Here is a 20248-nt window from a genome sequence, read left to right as displayed (position 1 = left end):
TTCTGAACAGTAGTACCGAATTTCATCTTTAAAAAGTAAATAAGTTAATGGAACCTTTAATAAAACAAAAAATATTTAACAATAGTAGTTACTCAATGGGTCACCAAGGAGCTGCTGAAAATCAGCGCTGTGTTGGTATTATATCAACGTAGCATGACGCCGAGTCAGCTCCTTTTAATAACAATAACTGCTACACAGTACTTTTAAATTAAGATAATTCCTATAATATTATACATATACTTGTTTTTTTTGTCATTTGTATTATTTTTATGTTATTAGTTCTTAATTTTTTTTACCTCTGTAAGTTCTTTTTTAGTTTTATTATTCTGTGTGGTTTGTGTTTCCTATTACTAAAAATTTCATTCATTCATTCATTCATTCAATCATTAAGAAAATAATTTAAAGAAATATACATTTTAAATGTTGCCCCTCGATATATTCTTTGTAACGTTTGAATATCATAATCAATATAACGTTCATTCAAATTTCTAGAAACTGTGATAATCAGATTAGAAGCAACCAATTTTTTTAAATCTAGAACTCGCTAAGTTAAAATGATCCCTGAAAATGTACAAAACAAAATGAATTACGTAATAGTTCTTAAAAAACCGTTTATGTGGTAAGGTTACTATAACATAAATGACTTTCTTAATGATACCAAAGATTGGGATTTTAAATAATAAGTCAGGCAACTTAATAGTAAATATAACTCTATAAAATTTTAATAAAGAGAAAAGAAGAAGCTTGTCAAGTTTATTGTGTCTTTTAATGAGAAGTAGTATTAGGAGTTCTTAATAATTATGATTGACGAATCATCCTACCAGCACCCATTCACTAGAATTCGTAAGTTTCACCCCTCGCACTATCTTAGGAAAAGCAGCGACCCAACCCAACTAATGTGTCTTCTACCTCTGCATTAAGCACAGGGAGTGTTCCGAAGAGCTGCTTCACCTGATTTCTACCACTGAATTCCACCTTCACACGACACGCCACAAATTAGGATATCTTCCCCACCATCTAGATGCGTTGCGGTCCTCCACAATGCGGTTTTCAAGGAACTTTCTTCCACGTACTACAAAGCTGTGGAATGAGCTTCCTTGTGCGGTGTTTCCGGGACGATACGACATGGGTTCAAAAAAAGCACGCACACCTTCCTTAAAGGCCGGCAACGCTCCTGTGATTCCTCTGGTGTTGCAAGAGAATGTGGGCGGCGGTGACCACTTAACACCAGTTGACCCGTACGCCCGTTTGTCCTCCTGATCCATAAAAAAATTGTAAGTAATAATAAGTAACATGAGAAGTTTTAGAAATATTTTGTTTCCGCAGAGCATCAAACCTTATTTTAGTTGTTTCCTGAGTCTCATAACTTTGTTTGAGAAACAGATATATTTCTTGGTCTAATTTAACATCTTGTCCAACAAGTCTATATATATATAATATATTTTCACAAGGGATTCTTTTGTTATAAGCATAAAGCAATAGATATTATAATTTATAAAATGTACAGATTAAAATAGTAATTTCAATGTTTTAAGAATGATGTGTCGTATTTATAGTATAAATTAAAGCATTCACATTTTAAAATACTTCTTAAATGTTTACTGTAAGTTACCATTTGGAGTTCTTTCTTGAAAGAATTGAAGATAAAAGGCTATCGTCGACTGTACAACTACGAATTCTGAAGTTCAATGCCCACATCTTCAGAAATGAAGGATCGATTTTATGGTTGATAGTGCAGGGCCAGGTGAGGGGAAAAAAGCGAGAGGGCGCTGGCCCACGCGATGGACGGAACTAATCAAAGCAGTGACCCAGACAATTGCGGTGGAGTGCTCCTGCAATGCTGCAAACCGCCAACAGTGGAGGAGCATCGCTCGGGAGGCAGTTTGCCCCAAAACTAAGGAGACCAACGACGACTCTTGTCGCATCATCTTAGCAGCCACGACCCATCTGGCAAGAGTGACCGATTGATAAGAATATTTTGAAGACTCTTCACACAACAATTTATATTCAAATTTGTTAAATCCATAATATTATGTAAATACACAGTTTTACTAGTAGATAACCACTTGTTTACTAGAATTGAAAAAACATTAATATCGGCGTTCCCGCCCGCATCACTGGGAGAATTTTAAAAGGAAGGAACGTTGGAATTCGAAAATAAGTAGCCGTCATAAACCATGTAGGATAAATTTCGCATCGAATGGTGGTAGTTTCATGTCGATCAGTGGCTTAGGCGTGATTGAGCCTGAAACAAAGACCATTTTCATTATATATATAGACTAGCCGTTCCCGCCCGCTTCGCTGGGCAAATTTTAAATGAAAATAAATTAAATTTTATTCATCTTATTACAAATATAATAAAAAATGAGTAGCCATAAACCATCCACCATCTAGGATAAATTTCGCATCGAATGGTGGTAGTTTCATGTCGATACGATCAGTGGTTTAGGCTTGAAAGAGACAAAGACCACCATATATATATATATAAAGAAAAATAAAACAGAAACAGACAACAAAGCATTTGTATTACGTAAACTTCGTTAAAACGAACCATGAGCATGGTTACTGTTGCTGAAGTAATTATTCACTGCCGCAACCCACTAGGACCGCATCGATCCGTGCAAATTTACACTAGGGGCTTGTGACGGAACTGTTGACGATCATTTTTACTGAAATACCTATTTATTTTAGTATCGGTGACGCTCTTGTTTGTTCTCGAACGTTCCAATTATGTCAAGTGTGATGTTTGTCGATATAGTTTTTAATGAAAGAGTTTTTCATGCGGAATATTTTATTATTCAGGTGGGGTTCGTAGATTGGCAATTAGATAAAATCAGCAATATACAGTGAGTTGATCAAATATTTGTGTTTTAAGTTTTTTACCGTGAAAATGTTACAAACTTGCAATTTAAATAATTAAGAAATATTATGTATGTAATACAAAATATGATGTAAGTTTTGATGCATTTTTGCACACTTTAAGCTGTTTAATCGTCCTGCCCATAAATACATTTGTTTAGTTTAAGAAGGACGATTAAATACCTTTAAATATGTTCAGTCTTATTGCACAAACACCTACAAACAAACAAATACATTTTCTCTCTTTATAATATTTTTAAAGATAAATCCTTAATGGTAGCTTTGCAGTGCTCGTAGATCGTTATCTAAATTAATTGCGCATACCATTATGAGGAAGTTAAATTATTTTGAATAAATAATCAGTAAAATTAAGTCTCTAACGGCAGTTTCCAATACACTATCTTCTACTGTTAGTGATTCTTATCGCCAGTTCACTGTTGTAATTTCCATACAAACTTCTATCCCTGGTAAGCTATACGTCGTCCCATTGACAGACAGCATGTACGGATAAGATAAGTTACCGTTGATAAATTTATTGGGACAGAAAAGTCAACGATAGTTACGATTTTTTATCTCAAGTAGGCCACAACCGGAGATACACTGAATATTGGGAACGGCCGTAAAGTTTTATGGTACATTGTGTATTTCTCACCCGATAGTAATTCTGTGATTATGTTTCCTGATGACTTGCAAAGTTTTTTTTATGAAAATAAGGGACAAGAAGAGCAGGACGTTCAGCTGCTCAGGATTCTAGAAAAACCCCAAAAATTTTTGAATGGCACTACAACGCTCGTAACCTTGAGACATAAGCTGTTAAGTCTCATTTGCCCAGTAATTTCACTAGCTACGGCGCCCTTCAGACCAAAACACAGTAATGCTTACACATTTCTGCTTCACGGCAGAAATAGGCGACGTTGTGGTACCCATAATCTAGCCGGCAATCTGTGCAAAGGATCCTCCCACTGGTAAAATGATTCCATAGTTTTGTTATGCTCTGGAGAAGGTTGCACTGTGTGAACACGTAAAGATGGTGAGGATGATGTGGTTCTCAGGTCAAACATTGCTACGGACCTTAAAAAAATAGAGACATCAACAGTGTCACATACAACAATAACCACAGCACATGAAGATTACGTTGACACTCGATCCGACAGAACTTCAGCTTAGTATTACAAACAAATCACTGATAAAAGCAGATCAAAAGATGTGCCATAGCAAACAGGTTGGACAACTATAGATCTCTTGGTTTAATTATGGACAATAGATGCTCCTGGTCCACTTAATAATTATTGACCACATACGTTACCCGCCGCATCAGTGTCATTATGATAAATTCCAGGACAATCAGTGCGCGAAATTTAATTGAAAATGACTTATTCTGCAGTGAAAGGGTGTCACAGAGCGTCTTATAATAAAAATTATGATAAGAAAAATAACATTTCATATCGAAATACTATTTCACAACTTTTAATTTAAGCTAATACGTTCGTCAAAACAGAAAAATATTTTGTAAACAAAACAGACGCCATTAAAAAGCCTTTTTGTATTTATTGGTAGATATTGTTAGGAGGCTATAATGTACGACGCCACATGATGTTATAAGTATTCAAAGTCAAAGTCAAATAATCCTAATTCAATTAGGCTTAAACTAAGCGCTTTGAATAGTCACTATAAATATTTCTTTTAAATTACTGAATTTACCATATTATGTTTTGAAAAAGTTGAGATCGTGAGAACATTAACGGCCACTCTATTTAACCGACTTCAAAAAAGGAGGAGGTTCTCAATCAAGACGTATTTCTGCTGCCCTCATCCAATGTAATCCGGCGATCTTGACCAGATCGTCAGTCGGTACGTAGTCGCCATTCGAGGACATTTCTGCCAACCGTCCATTTGTCCGTCGAATTATGTGCCCAGTTCACTGCCACATTTTGATTAAACAAGCTAATGGATTATAAGCAGACGCATTTTAATATGGAATTTATCTTCTGAACAGACTAAAAAAATAATACTAACACAATGGATTATTGCACGAAACACAATAAATTACCTAGCTTGAAAATTAAGTAGTTTTTTTATAAGATACGAACTAAAATCGCGATAATTTACTTACAGACACAGAATAAACAATATATTACTGACAGGTCCGATAAGTATTTTCATATACGTTAAAAATATGAATAAAAAATATTCTCATAATTTTTGATGGTTCTTTTCTATTGTTAATTAAAAACTGGTGCGCAGTATCAAAAGAAATACAATCATATTATAAATTAATTATAAATTTCTTGTCCTTCTTATTTTTCTTGTTAATGTTTATTTAACTATGTTCGATTTTTTTTCCATAATTCACAACATCCTTCTATAGCCAGTAGGTACTTATGACTCTATTAAGAAATGTGTTAATGAAACAAGTATCTTCTTTCTCTTTCTCTTCTTCTTCAAAATAGATCCTATTTGTCCTTTTTACAACATTTCATTTATATCTTCAGTGCCTAGTATCGGAATACTGGGTCTTGAAATTTTGGACGATTGCCAATGTCAAAAAGTTAAATTGGCTTCAAAGAAATTGAGTTCCTTCGATACTTTAAGACTGAGACAATACTTCAAGCGCTTTATAATGTACAGATCCGGCCATATATGAAGTATTTTTCTCATCTCTGGTTTGGTACAACCAGGTACCATTCGCCTGCACCGAAGAATTGCTCGAATTGTTGCGGATCCAGAAATCTATAATTACATGCTTAGAGGAGTCACTTCTTTATGTTTCTTCCTCTGAATTTTAAAATTTATCACGGGGAGAGTTTCGAAAAGTTATTTGAACTGATTTCGCTGAAGTCACAGTTACAGCTGCATAGGTCATAAGCTGATTATCATCAGCACCTGGATATGTAGCGTTTCTTCAAAGTATGTATGGTGACAGAATGATCCTGTTACCAGAAACTCTGATTTAGATTCTTAAAATTATAGTTATAATTTTTTTTTGATTATCTCTAGTAAAATGCTCACAAAATACCTTTATTTATTTAAGGTGTGTGTGGATGATGCAACTACTGTACTCAATTACTTTTGTTTTGTATTAGTTTGCTCCAGTACAAGATCGCCATAGTTTTACTTCAGAATCAGAAGCATTTTTAATATAATACTAACATAATACATTTTTTTACAAAAATAACAAACTTATGTCATGTTAAATAGTATTGATAAACAGTAAATAATATTTCATACAATTTTCATTTAGATTGAATGATTAGCATTGCTCCAACTGTAAAAGTTAAGATTATTTGGGTAATTTTTTTTGCAATGTCTGAGATAGAAATGTAAAGAAAAATAAATTTTCTTTTCATATTCTGTAGGATAGCGGCCTTAAATAAATATTGTGCTAGTTAGGAAAAACACAATTCTGAGCAGCTTTACAACTATGATTGTCACCGTCAGTCATATTATGGTGTTTTCTCATAAGCTCAGTACTTAAGTTACTTTAACTGAAGATAACATTGAAGCAAATTGATGAATATAGAACAAAACAAATAAATTCAATAACATACAAGATATAACATATTTATATTTTATGATAAAATCACTTTTACGAACCACTTGAATAGAATTCAATTATTTCACTATAATCACAACTATATACAAGTAACTATAACAATAATTGGGCAGTCGGATGACTAGCAGCCAGCACGTCCGATACTTTCGACTGCCCCAACAAGAAGTGCCCAATTGCTGAGAGCAATTCGTAACAGTCACTCTACTACCAACCTTAATAATACGAAACTACCAACATCATACTAAAGTGACATCACTAAGATTTTGCATGTGATTATTTATCAGCTAACAATTACTAAAAATTTACTAAATATAATAACTAAACATAATTACTAAAACAATATAATATTAACAGGTTACAAATGATTCTATTAATATTATCATAACTGAATGTTGGTACTCATTGGAATGTCGAGTAACCATTACAATTTGGAACATTTATAAATCTACCTCGTAGGAATATAATATTTCGTGTAATATAACATATTTATATTTGGAACAATTACAAATCTCGTAGGAATATTATATTTCGTGAATATATAATTGGGTGTTTTCAATTTTCCCTATGAACAGAATGATACGTTATTTGAAATACTGTTTACAAAGATGTCAAATATCTGAATCGAAGGTTTTACAAATAATAATATTATATCGAGAGTTATATTATAATTCCCAAAGAATTAAAAGGAACTTGGAGGATATTAATAGGAGTTATTCATTTCATAATATTCGTTTTTGTTATTGAACTAGGTTGGGAAGGCTTTTACTTAAATATGTCTCTTCAAATATACTTTATTATATATATAATAACTCTTATTTTTTAATGATTGAATGTACCTGCTTTTCTTTATCTTATATCTTTAAACGAGCAATTCTTGTATATATATATATATATAATCTGAATCTCGGAAACGGCTCCAACGATTTTCATAAAATTAAGTATGCAGGGGATTTCGGGGGTGATAAATCGATCTAGCTAGGTTTCAATTTAAAAAAAATGGTTTTATCCATGTTTGAATGAGAAACAGCTACAATAACATTAGAATACAAAGGTAAATTTCGCCACTATATACAAGACTATTATAGCTCAGATTGGGTGATCCGGAAAGCAGAAGACCCCGGTTCGAATCCAGATGTCCTATTAGTTTTTTTTTGTTCAAGTTTTGTACATTCTTAAAAATCCGAGCAAGGCTCGGTCGTCCGGATATTATTATAAAATCAAAAGATAAATGAGTCTGGGTTTATCAACACATCATTATAACAACAACACATCATTATACAATAAAATTTTAGCAAGTACACATGAGATAGTACAATACGACATGTCCTTACAGGTGTTAACAACATTTACAATAGTGCGAAAAGAATAACAAAGTTGAACAATATACATAATAAAATTAAATAAATGAAGACTTAAGCAAAACTGATGATAAAAAATTAATTAAATACATTATGAAAAAAGAGATTTATAAAATATATAACTATACAACAATAAAATAATTTACTTCTAATATTTAACTTACAATACTAAGATTTTAATATTTTAATGCAGTTGGTTTTAAATTTATTGATATTAACCATATGCAAAATATCTTTTAATAAAAATAAAATTTAAATATAATTTTGAGCTATAATGCTCCATTTTTCGCCATATTATCAACTGCTTGACAATGCAGTTTATATAAACTTTCTAGTTATTTTTCCTTCCAAACTGTGGAATTAACTTTTTTTCTCTTGTTGTAATATACCCAGTGTGACATTAATAACTTCAAAAAGGCTTGTACGCAACAGGCAGACCTCAAATGATTTAGTCTTGAAAGATTTTATGCCGGTGATTGCGAACAATCACCTATACGATAGCTCCTAATTCCAAAATATGGCCGATATTATATATTCACGTATCACCATATAAGTGAGCAGTTTGCGTGCAGCCCAAATTATTTCATTAACATAAGAATTCCTTTTCAGATTCTCATAAAATATATTTCTTGTTTAGATATTGGCGACTGTCCAAAACCGCCGGAGTATTCAACGGTGGTTGCTAACACGGAAGCTAAAAACTCTGGGAGTGTGCACAGTTTAGCCAGAACCCATTCGCCAACAACGCCTCTGTCAGCACAGAATACTGAACTACAGGTTTGTAAATAAGGTTTTGTGCTCATTCTGTTTATCTTATTCGGATTGTTAAACATTTATAACCAAACTCTTGTGAATAAATATTTTTTTAATGAAATAAGGGACGAGACGAGCAGGACGTTTAGTTGATGGTATCTAATACGTCTTACCCATTGCAATGCAGTGCCGCTCAGGATTCTTGAAAAACGCAAAAATTGCGTTCTACACCTTGAGACATAAGATGTTAAGTGTCATTTGCCCAGTAATTTCAGCTAGCTTGTCATTTAGCTACGGTGCCCTTCAGACCGAAACTCAATAATGTTTATACATTACTAGTTCACAGCAGAAATAGGCCCATAATCAATTATCTACACAGAATATTATAACTTTGTGCTTCCTCTTTGTCACTTGTATTGTTTGGCTTATTAATTAGCGAGTTTGAAAATAATTAGCGTTGGCACTTTTTTCTAAAGATATAGTAGACCTTATTTTTGATAATGGAATTTACAATACCCAAAAAATATGATTTCAATAGATATTTAGGGATGTTATCTTTAGTCTGTGGTGTTCTGCTCTTTTTTTGTGGACGTCCCTTGATTTACTATATCATATATCTGTGGGCCTCGGTATGACGCGAGTGCTGCAAGGTATCGATAGGTTCCATTGTAGGCATTTGTTAAGCGACTGCAGCAAGACTAGGTTTGGGACTACGATGATAGGGTTATGAGTTCCTGCTATTCAACACTTCTATTGCTCTTCATACCACTCTATCCTGATGGTTGCCATCCCCACAGCTATCATCAAAGAAAATTATCTCTATAGCATATACCAGTATTTAATGGCGCCTATTATAGAGAAAGGCAGATTCTCTGCAACGTTTAATGACTTTCACGATGTATTTATGCCATCCACTTAGGCTTACATATAGGTGACCCCCTGTCAAAAAGGTGGTATAAGACAATTCAATGAATTAAGCGTTACTTTGCGGAAATCCATAATTATACAAATGATTTAAGTTTTCTTTAGTGTTAATTCCGCCAATATTTGTCTACATATCTTGACAAATATTGGCGGAATTAACACTAAAGAAAACTTAAATCATTTGTATGGCATAAGACAAACAATCAAGTGTGGCCATGGCCTTACTATAGGATGTACAACTACAATTTCAGGTGTTGAACTAATCAAGAATATGTTGGTGCCCTGGAGGAATCACTTGTATACTCGGTATCTTCTGTCACTTTTGATAAGGCTTTTGATTGTATTCAACATACAACTTTGGTCAAGAAACTATGAACATATAGCAAATACCAACTCTGCTCGGTCTTCTTATTTAATATTCAAATAATACAACTCAAAAAGTTTATATGAATGACAAAAGATTGCTTGGCACTCTTTTTAATAGGGGGTGTACAAGTGTCTATAAATGGACCGTTCCACTTCCTTATTTATATGAATTATCTACCTGATTACGTAGGACAACAAATATAATTTAGTATTTTTCGCGAATGATAATTCACTGATATTCAAAGTGAAAAGAAACGTAAATAAATTATATTAAATTATGAGTGTTTAGCAGTAGCATTTCTACGGTGTGTTGGAAGAATGCCCTGATATTTTTTGAAAATATGAATAAGCATACTTATTGTTTCGTGATATTTTCCGGACAACGAGGCCAAATAATTATGTTTTGTTTAAGTCTTAATTTCACCATCTTCACAGTCTGATATTTTTTAGAAGGGGTTACAGACAAGGAATAATTTACGCTTGAAGTTACGAGGAAAAATTTACTCTTATTAAAATTTTTATTTATATTGCGTTTATTCGATATCGCCAATTAGTCGGCAAACGTTGACTGCTATATTTAAAGTTAAACAATAAAAAATATAGAAATCAGTATTAATTGTCTCACAAAAATTCCATCACAATAGACTTTATTATTTGATTGTAACTTGCATCATGTTTCCAATTAAAATTTTACGATTGTCATTCTACCATTGATACAAGGAATTTAAATTTTGTTTTGTTTTTATTATAATAAATGAATGTACGAATTACTATTTGATTTTATAATATTTAATGCATACTCTTCAATTTGTTCCTTAGAACAACCACCACAACTTGACTCATACCATGTATAAAAACACGACTAAAATTAATAGAAGTTTGAAAATACATTTCAAATGAGTTTTTGTGACTAAATTTGTTTTTTTACACTTAAGACAGCACTGACCAGGTATTATATTATAATATGAACAAATCATGTGACTACTTCTAAAATAAGTTTAAGTCAAAGTCAAATAAACTTTATTAAATTAGGCTTAAAATAAGCGCTTTTGAATGGTCAATGGAAAAAAGTTTACCTCTAGAAAAGAACATACAAGAAACTCAACAGCCACTCTTTTCAATCATATAGAGTATTTTACTGTGGGCTGTAATAGACAAAACAAATGAGTTAGTAACGTGCTGCATCTAATATATGAATCTTGTTTAAATAATATAAATTATTTCATAAATTTTAATAAAGTAATATATACCTGTATACATATAAATTATCGTATATTGGATGCATCAACCTTTAGAGCTTGAATTCATTGTTTGTGTAAGGATGCTTTGTAAACATAATGATCGGTATTACTGAAAAATAAGAGCTTTCAAACAAACTACACGAGCTCAGCATTCATCTCTTAATGCTGTTATTTTTAATAAATTACTAACTTAAATGAATATAATTCTTTTTTATTTTCCACGGAGTTGTAATTCCAATCGGTAGAAGGTTCCATTCCACTATTCGGTTATATCGAGGCCTTCCATATCGTCTTGAGTTCTATCTTAAATACTTCATGTTAAATTATTATTGGAAATAAATAATGGCCAAATTTTTACTTTTACTTATTACCTTTATACCTATTAATAATTATATAACCCTTTTTTATTTCTTATCAAACACAAAGCACCTATTAATTATCACATCCTATTTTTTAATTTTGTTTGTAAGAACTCTTTTTGAAAGTCTTCTCCAAGGAGCTCCAGAGATCTCTGTCCAGGGCATGCAAAAAAAATCTTGTATACTATTAAGGTAGTAAGTGCAAGCGACTTGAAATTATTTATTTATTAACAAATAGTAGTACAATAATAAATATTAACAGAACTTAAAACTTACACATTCAACAGTGAAGTTTCTAAAATATATATTTTACACTTTTACTTAAAACGATAGTAACCACAAATCAAAAAGGATTTTTTTTTCATAAATTTCATAAATTAACATAATAATTACCAAACTAACTTACAACACGACTACGAATTCTTATTAAAGAATACTAGAAACTCCGATTAAACAATTTACTACGATGAATTAGTTAGAATGAGTTAAGGATACAGAAAAAAATATAAGAATGGGGTTAAAAAATCAGTAATTATTTTATTATCACTAAAAAGCGCAAAATATAACACAAAAACTTAACACAACTACTGTATAGCCGAGTGGTTAGCGATCCTACCTACTAAGTTAGAGGTCCCGGGTTCGAATCCCGGTAGGTGCAAGCATTTATATGATGAATATGGATGTTTAAATGTATTTATGTATGTTGTTATCTATGTTTATGTGAATTTATGTATGTTTAAGTAAGTATATTGTATTAAATATATCGTTGTCTTGTAACCCATAACACAGGCTATATATGCTTAACTTGGGGCAAGATAATATGTGTAAAAAGTGTGTCATTATTTTTATTATTATTATTACTGTACTCACTTTTAATTCGGTTTAATTGTTTCAGAATGACAGGAACAACACAAACGGCTTAAGAACGCATCGTGAGGTGGTCACCACAAGAACTCCACTCCTTGCAGCTCACCAAGAAAGTTGTGTATGATCTATAAAAAGTGAACCTTATTGTGAATGTCAATTGAGTGTAGTTTTTATTGATTTCAAACTATTATGTCAAACAAAATAGGTGCAATTAAATCTTATGTATATATTCTAGATAATTCTTGTTCCATTATTGGATTATTTATTGGAGTTATACCAAAGCAAAGTTGCAAAAAGTTAAATATAGGAACAATGACGAAAATAGAATGGTGGGGTTTTCATTAATTTGTATATTTGATTAGGTAATCATTGTTGCCAAAGCGATTAAATGATTTATAAGGAAAATATAGAGCTGTATGTTATATTTTTCTGATTTGTGTATTATTTTTTTGTTTATCGCTCAATATTATAACATTGTGGTTGATTGAACATTGAGAGATTGTGGCACAAACTAAGATTTCGATACGAGCCAACGTATTTTGAAACTAGCAATTTTGTGAAGCTTTTTTAATTCAGGCAAATATGTAGAATCATTTTTGTCTTGATATTTTTTGACTCTTTCAAACTGAATTTTTTTCCGTTTATATGCTAAGAGGCTTAATTCCAAATTAGTTTTTAACTGCAATTTACAGTTCGCATAAGAGTTTCTTTAAATATGTTTTTATTTTTAACCAAATTATTGATTATAGAGCCTACAATCCTAACTTTTGTACATTAATTTATGTAAATAAATTATAAAATAATATTATGTTTATGGTGACTTTAAGTCACCGTACTAATAAATAAATAAGGAAATATAGTTAATATTAATTAATGTAATGTAAATCAATTTCTGTAAAATATTTTCACAATTATTTATATACTATTATGTAAGTAAATATTATTTTAAATATTTTGATTTATTAAACCCAAGGGTTTTAGTTTTAAAATCATTCGTTATAATTAATTTATAATGTTTATTATTATAATTAAAATCTCATATAATAAACAAGATCCTTTGGGAAATCTATTTTGTTTCTTAAGAAAGTTCATTGTGTGGCTTAGAATAACCAAACAATATAATAAATCTATACAAAGTATGGAATAAAGACTATGAAGATATTATGCACTTAATGCAAACCCAATATATTTCAGATTATTAAAAAAAAACAAAATGAACCTAAAGATAAACAAAACAATAATAAAGTATCAAATTATATATTTTTTTTTTTGGATAACATTACTCTTTCATGAGATTTTTTATAAAGAAGTTATGTTATTTATTCTTATATTAATAACGAAAATTTAATCTAAGTTGACTGCTAAGTTATAAGAGAATTTAGTAATAAATTACAAAGCACTGTAAAATGTAAAAACTGTAAGAGAAATATGAATAATTTTGATTACATGTGATTCATTAAAGCAACTATATGATTTGTTTTATTTACTTTTTATATAAATATATTATAATAAATCATAGACTAAAATGGTATTAAAGTAAAAACTGAACATTGTATACTTTTTTATAAGAATAACTAACTGACCAAGCAAACGTTGCATATAAACTTTGTATGTTATATAAATAAAAAAAAATACATTAAAAAAATGGTTATTAAAAATAGATGTAAGCCGATTCTCAGACCTACCCAATATGCACATAAAATCTGATACTAAGGTGCACCAAAGCAGAGTTGAGATCAATACTCAACAATACTGCTCCTGAAGGACATGGATGATCACGGAATTTGAAATTGATTGAGATTTTGTATTAGTCAAGTCAAGTCAAAAAATCTTTATTCACTGTAAAACTTTATAAGTTATTTAGTGCAAGTCAAGATGAAGTACAAAAGTTACAATAGCATTCAAATGAGTATAACAATATACATTAACAAAATTTTGAACATTAATTCCAACTATCTATATCATTCAAATAATCTTTCACATTATAATAGGCCTTAGATGTTAATTTATTTTTTACGATACATTTAAATTTTTTAATAGGTAATATTTTAATATCATTTGGGAGTTTATTATAAAATATAACACAATCCACTTTAAAAGATTTAGCAATTTTACGGAGCCTAGTAGATGGAATTGCGAGTTTATGTTTGTTTCGAGTATTGACACTGTGTACATCACTATTCTTTTTAAATTGGCTAATATTTTACGGGCGTATAGGAGGTTCTCGTATATGTACTGGCAGTGTACTGTTATAATATTTATTTCACTAATCTTTTCTCTCAATGAATCCCTTGAACGCATTTTATAGACTGCTGGAATTGCTCTTTTCTGCAGCACAAATATGTTTTCAATATCTGCAGCCCTACCCCACAATATAATTCCGTAAGACATGAAACTATGAAAGTAGCTGAAATATACAAGTCTAGCCGTTTCAACATCTGTCAGCCGCCTAATTTTTTTTATCGCAAATACTGCAAAGCTAAGTCGATTACATAAGTTTTTTATGTGAGCACCCCATTGTAGCTTAAAGTCTAATGTAATGCCTAGGAATGTTGCCGTTTCTACTACATCAAGTTTGTCATAATTAATTTTTATAGGTGTTGGTTGGTGCCTTATATTTGGAAGTGTAAGCCTTACACATTTTGTTTTCCAAATTAGTTAGACGAGTCATAAACGGAAGTGTTTTTGAGGGGCGTTAGTAATTATAACCAACAGGTTTTTTTTTTATTTACAAGTCTATTCTGGCACTACTTGGTCTTTTCCCAAGATAGGCATGCGTGGCTTGTCTATACCTATATCTGTATTTGTTATCATAACAATTTGTGTTAGAAGTATCTAACATATATTTTATATGTTAAAGAAACAGTGTGACAGCATACATCCTGATGGAATTCCAGCGTTCTACGCGCTTGGTGGCCGAGCAGTTACCACCGAAGAATTGTATACTGCGCCTCGTCACGAAGCTGATAATACTTAAAAGACTATAGGAAAGCCTACAATCGAAAGATAAGATGTTTCCGGAGAAGCGTTCTATTTTAGGTTTTTCCCTATATCCAAGTTGTTCGCTGTTGTCAATGTACGCCAGTTTTCTGTGACTTGGCGGATTATTACTCCCTTTATAATTATATAACGGAAAGGAAAAGTTTCATTACAATTCAGACATTTAAATTCCAATTTCTTGAACCGGTCGCGGCCGTCCTAAACTGGTAATATCCAGATTATTGTCGGCAGCGACGCCCCTTGTACATTTGTCATATTAATAGCCTCGTGAAACAGTCTGCCGCTAATAAAATTATACCAGCCGGCATCAAGAGAATTAAAATTTAAATACTCTTCCTTCGAAGGACACAGGAAACATACATTTTGGGTAAAGTAATACAAATTTAATGGATATTTTATTTAAATTATTAGTTCTGGAGGATGGATTAATTTAAATTTAGTGTTGTATTGATTAAGTACTGAATGAAAAATGAAGGAAATATCCGATATTTAAATGTTTTTTTATAATAAATCAAGTAACGTATGTAAATCAAGAGGTATGCGACATTATATTAAGGCTATTTTCTAGTTGTGTGGTCCATTTAGAAAAGTTTATAAAAACTATTTTAATAAATTGAAGAACTCCTCGCAATATCAATGCCGTATTTGAAGAAGATATTTTAGTTTTTTTTATGGAAAAGGAGGACAAACGAGCGTATGGGTACCTTCAATAAAACTTTCACTTTTATTGAAGGTATCCATGTCGTATCGTCCTGGAAACAATACACAAGGAAGCAGATTCCACAGCATTGTAGTCTAAATTGTTTCCATAAAGGATAGTTCGTCTTGAAGAATGAACCATGAGGAAAGTCAACTTCCAGGGAAGTAATTGAATGCGATGGTGCAATGATATCAGCAAATTGGCATTAAACTACAAAATTATTAGCAGCATGGTTTGAAGCTAACTTCAAACCATGCTGCTGCAAATGGGTTAATTGTAACCCATTTGCACCGAATTGATTATATAAATATCATGAAAAATTGATGCCCTATGAAGAAGGTTGCTCAATGAGTATGCATGGTCGTATTTTATTTATTTATTTATAAGGTTTGCCTACAGGTTTATATCTTAGTTACGACCAGAATTCACATTCATATTATAAATAGAGATGCAGACCGGCAAACACAGCTTAAGTTAAAAACAATATCGCTCGGTATGGATACGAATTAAATAATAATAAAAATATGAAAGACTAATAAAGATGACGTAACTTTTGAATACAAATTACTTCTAAATTTAATTAAAGAAGCAGAAAAATATCAATACTAGTAGCGTGACAGAACGTGCTTTTAAGTCCGCGACACATTCTGGACAGCAAGCCAAACCAACGATATCTATGCTAGCAAGTAAGGGCAATCCATGAGGCCTCTTAGAAATTTAAACAACAGGATTTGATTTAACACATAACGGCGTTCCTCAAGAGGTGAACATTTAAAGTATTGTAATCTCCCCGGACATGATTTAAGAGTAGACAATTTCATTCCATGTAGAGTAAGAAAAAACACGGGGCGTTTTTGAAGTAGTTTGATTCTTTTAACCTTTCCGCATCAGCCGTGCCCGCGGGCACTGGTAATTCAAAAAACAATGAGAGCGGCTGTGCCGCGGGGCACTCTTTTACCTCATCCAGTTTTCACCCTTATTAGGTGTACAAGATGGTTTATTTGCCTACGCAGTTATGAACGAGTGAATTCCCAAACACATTTCGATCCGTTACGATTCAAGGCCACCAATATTCGACGTCATAGCTTTACGGACAAAGCACTTATGTGTCCACTTGTTCCCGGCCGGCGCAGCGAGCGGTCGTTATCAAGACTTTACACGAAGATCGTTCTTTGTGGAGATTTAAGCTTAATTTTATAATTAACATATACTATTCATTACAAAAACATAAAAGAAAATAAATAAAACAAGTAATTAACAATAATTACAATATTTATTTTAAAATATACCTATTTTTACACTTTTTTTCGAATGAAAAATCTTTGTGAAATAAAAAAGAAAGACAATATGAATAATTTATACATGGTCTTATAGCTTGTTTCAATAGCTTTCAGTGACAGTCACTCAAATCACCCTAGTTATAAGCATTTTATAACTACACGTAAAATAATACACACGGGGAAAATGCCGCGAAAATGCCGGAAGCTTGCCGATCTACAGTGTACAGCGAGATCCGGAGCGCGCCGATGCGGAAAGGTTAATATGAATTTTATAATGGGGATTCCATATACTATATCAATATTCCATAAAAGAGCGGACCATCGCATTATACAAGGTCTTCAGAGGTGTACAATTTTTTGAAAAATCCCAGCAACCTGTATTCTCTATATTATCTTCGTGGTAAACTAATTTAACCTTACGATTAAAAAATACACCAAGATCTTTTATCTTGTCCACTTTCTCGAGGACAGTGGCTTGCAGGTGATACGGACAATCAATAACTGATAGTTTCTTGGTAAATTTTATTTTGCATTTTTTGATATTAAGATGTAAATGATTATCAATCGACCATTAATTACCAATCCCATTTAAGTCTCCCTGCAGTATGGTCACAATAGCAGGACAGTTTTAAGTTGTCAGCAAAAAGTGAGAACTTATAATATAACTTCAGAGAGATCATTTATAAATGCCAGGAAAAGTATTGGACCTAAGTGAGAACCTTGTGGAAACCCTAACATCACGTCATAAGGTATCGAAACCACAAGCCATAACTTTCTAGCTTTTAGAAGACAGCTAGAAAACAAACCAATTGAGCGAGCTTCCATGAATGCCGAGATGGTATAATTTATGTAAAAGTAGGCCGTGGTCAACTTTGTTGAAAGCTTTGCTATTGTCTGTGTAGATGGCGTCGATTTGGTGACCTTTATCTAACTTGACGGTGAGATAAGAAACGTAAACAGCAAGGTTCGATATGGTGTACATACCACTCCGAAAGCCATGCTGATGAGGAGTTAGGTTGGTATTTAGGAAATATGGGTGATAGATCGATTCTGACGCATAATAATGCACGGCTGAGGTTGTGCAAGAGTATATTCAGAGTGTTGGTATCAGCATTATTATTTGACCATCATGAAGTCCTGATCTCAACATTGGGATGAGCTAGGCTAGACAGTAGCCGCAGACCATCTAGCACTCTCAGGTCAGTAAAATAAGCCCTCATAGAAGAATATTATTAAGAAATTTTAAAAATTAAATTTATTAAGAATATTCCCCAACATCGGCTACGAAAACATGTGTCCAGTATGCCAACCGACTCGCAGCAGTTATAAAAATTAGGTAATATGTAAAACATACTAAATTATTGAGTTTTTGACAATAAGCTAAAATGGCTATTTTATTTTTTTATCTTTTTTTAAAGTAAATAATGTATGGAGTACTATATTTTGAAATAAAGATGATAAAATATACTATAAAACATTTTTAATTTAAATTCTAACTTCTCTAGTTAAGGAAAAAACAAATGTTAAAAGTGTAGTTCGTTCTTCTTCAAATTCATTTCACCAAATGATACTTTGTGTAAACGAATCAAAAAACGCTATGTTATATATAAAATTTAAGTAACCTCAATTAATTCCAAGTAATTCCAATATCAGATCCAACGCTTTTTTACAATTTTACCATTCTGGGATTTATCTATATATTTATCGTTTTAATACAGACGAAAAAAACAGTGGAGACGTAAGATAAAATCATACAGTGAAATTGTATACTTTTCTTTTTTTGTTTTACCTCTAGCGTTATATTGTTCACTTTGAAAATATTTAAATATCTTTATAGCCAGTCTGTAACTCGCCTTATTTCTATTTGTTTAAAATAATTGGTATGTTATGTTCAAAGCAATTCTATTACATTATCATTATTCACGAAAAGACCTCTCCTATTATGTCGTGCTCACGGTATTGAAATTGAGTTAGTAAGATGTCAAATTTAATACAATGGCTTACTATTACGCTGCAGGATATTTATGTAAATCGTATTTCTCCATTGACTTATAATGTTTATATCAAATTGACTTGTGATAGACAAGTAACAGACAGAGTAATTTCACATCAGAAAATTTGAGCTGAAAATGTGAAAAAATGCTGTTAAAGTAATAGTTGAGTGTATCTAAATTTGCTTATTAATAATCTACTGCTATTACTTGACTACAGAAAGCTGTACTGAATTACATCATGAAGTGAAGAACAAAAAGTTAACATGACATATTACTCAATACGCCAAAACGGCATTATTAAAGGTAAGGTAAAGGTAACCTACATGATACTCACACAAATGCAATGATCAAAAAATTATCATTTAATTAACATTCAAAATAGTAGCAAATCACAGGATACTAAAACTTACGTTCACACTATTAATATAATAATGTTTCTAATGCAATTTTATTAAAAAAGGAGGCGAACTGCGCTCAGTTTGTTGCGCTCAACATGTGCCAGTTTTTCTCGGTTCTAGGCATATCTAATCGTATTTCTACCTTTTATTATCTTTTATGAATTATACGCATAATGCAATTTAAAAAACAGTGTTGGAATTCATTTATCTATAAATAAGGCTGTTGGTATTAAATTTCATAAAATTTTAAATTAAAACTAAACTCCATTTACACCAACGAAGATTTAACATTTTAATACTTTTAACTAACATTAAAACTTCTAACACAACATAAAACTTTAAAAGAACCCTGTAAAAACTTTTTTCATAACTGAAAGTATGATAATTTGTCTTAATACCCTGTGGGGCAGAGTTACTTGTTACTTTAGAAATTGCGAATCTTGCACGATGTGCTGTCGTAACTCACTAATAATTAAGAAACTACGTTTAAGATAGATGTTGGCTTTGTATTTACTCTTTTTTTCGCATTCCATGGATATCAAACATCAAAGACAGTTATTGATCTCTCCTAGCCTTATTAAAGAAACCTTTACACC

At 31.6% G+C, this 20248-nt stretch overlaps 1 protein-coding gene across 5 annotated transcripts in view; it reads left to right on the top strand.

Moving 5' to 3' along the window:
• LOC126975890 (nephrin-like) overlaps positions 1 to 12414 on the top strand; it is a 271190-nt gene extending 258776 nt beyond the window's left edge. For 4 of the 5 annotated variants that reach the window (XM_050823993.1, XM_050823991.1, XM_050823994.1 and 1 more), the window contains exons 16-17: positions 8408 to 8547; positions 12309 to 12414. In XM_050823993.1, coding sequence (XP_050679950.1) covers positions 8408 to 8547; positions 12309 to 12404 — 236 coding nt within the window. In that variant the 3' untranslated portion in view covers positions 12405 to 12414. Of the gene's footprint in view, positions 1 to 8407; positions 8552 to 12308 lie in introns of all 5 variants that reach the window. The other variant, XM_050823995.1, reaches the window with a different exon arrangement.
• The last annotated feature ends 7834 nt before the right edge of the window (positions 12415 to 20248 follow it).

This window comes from Leptidea sinapis, chromosome 38 (genome assembly GCF_905404315.1).
Source record: "Leptidea sinapis chromosome 38, ilLepSina1.1, whole genome shotgun sequence".
Lineage (NCBI taxonomy): Eukaryota > Metazoa > Arthropoda > Insecta > Lepidoptera > Pieridae > Leptidea > Leptidea sinapis.
Note: the sequence above shows the minus strand (reverse complement) of the source record. Positions and strands in the feature narration are given on the sequence as shown.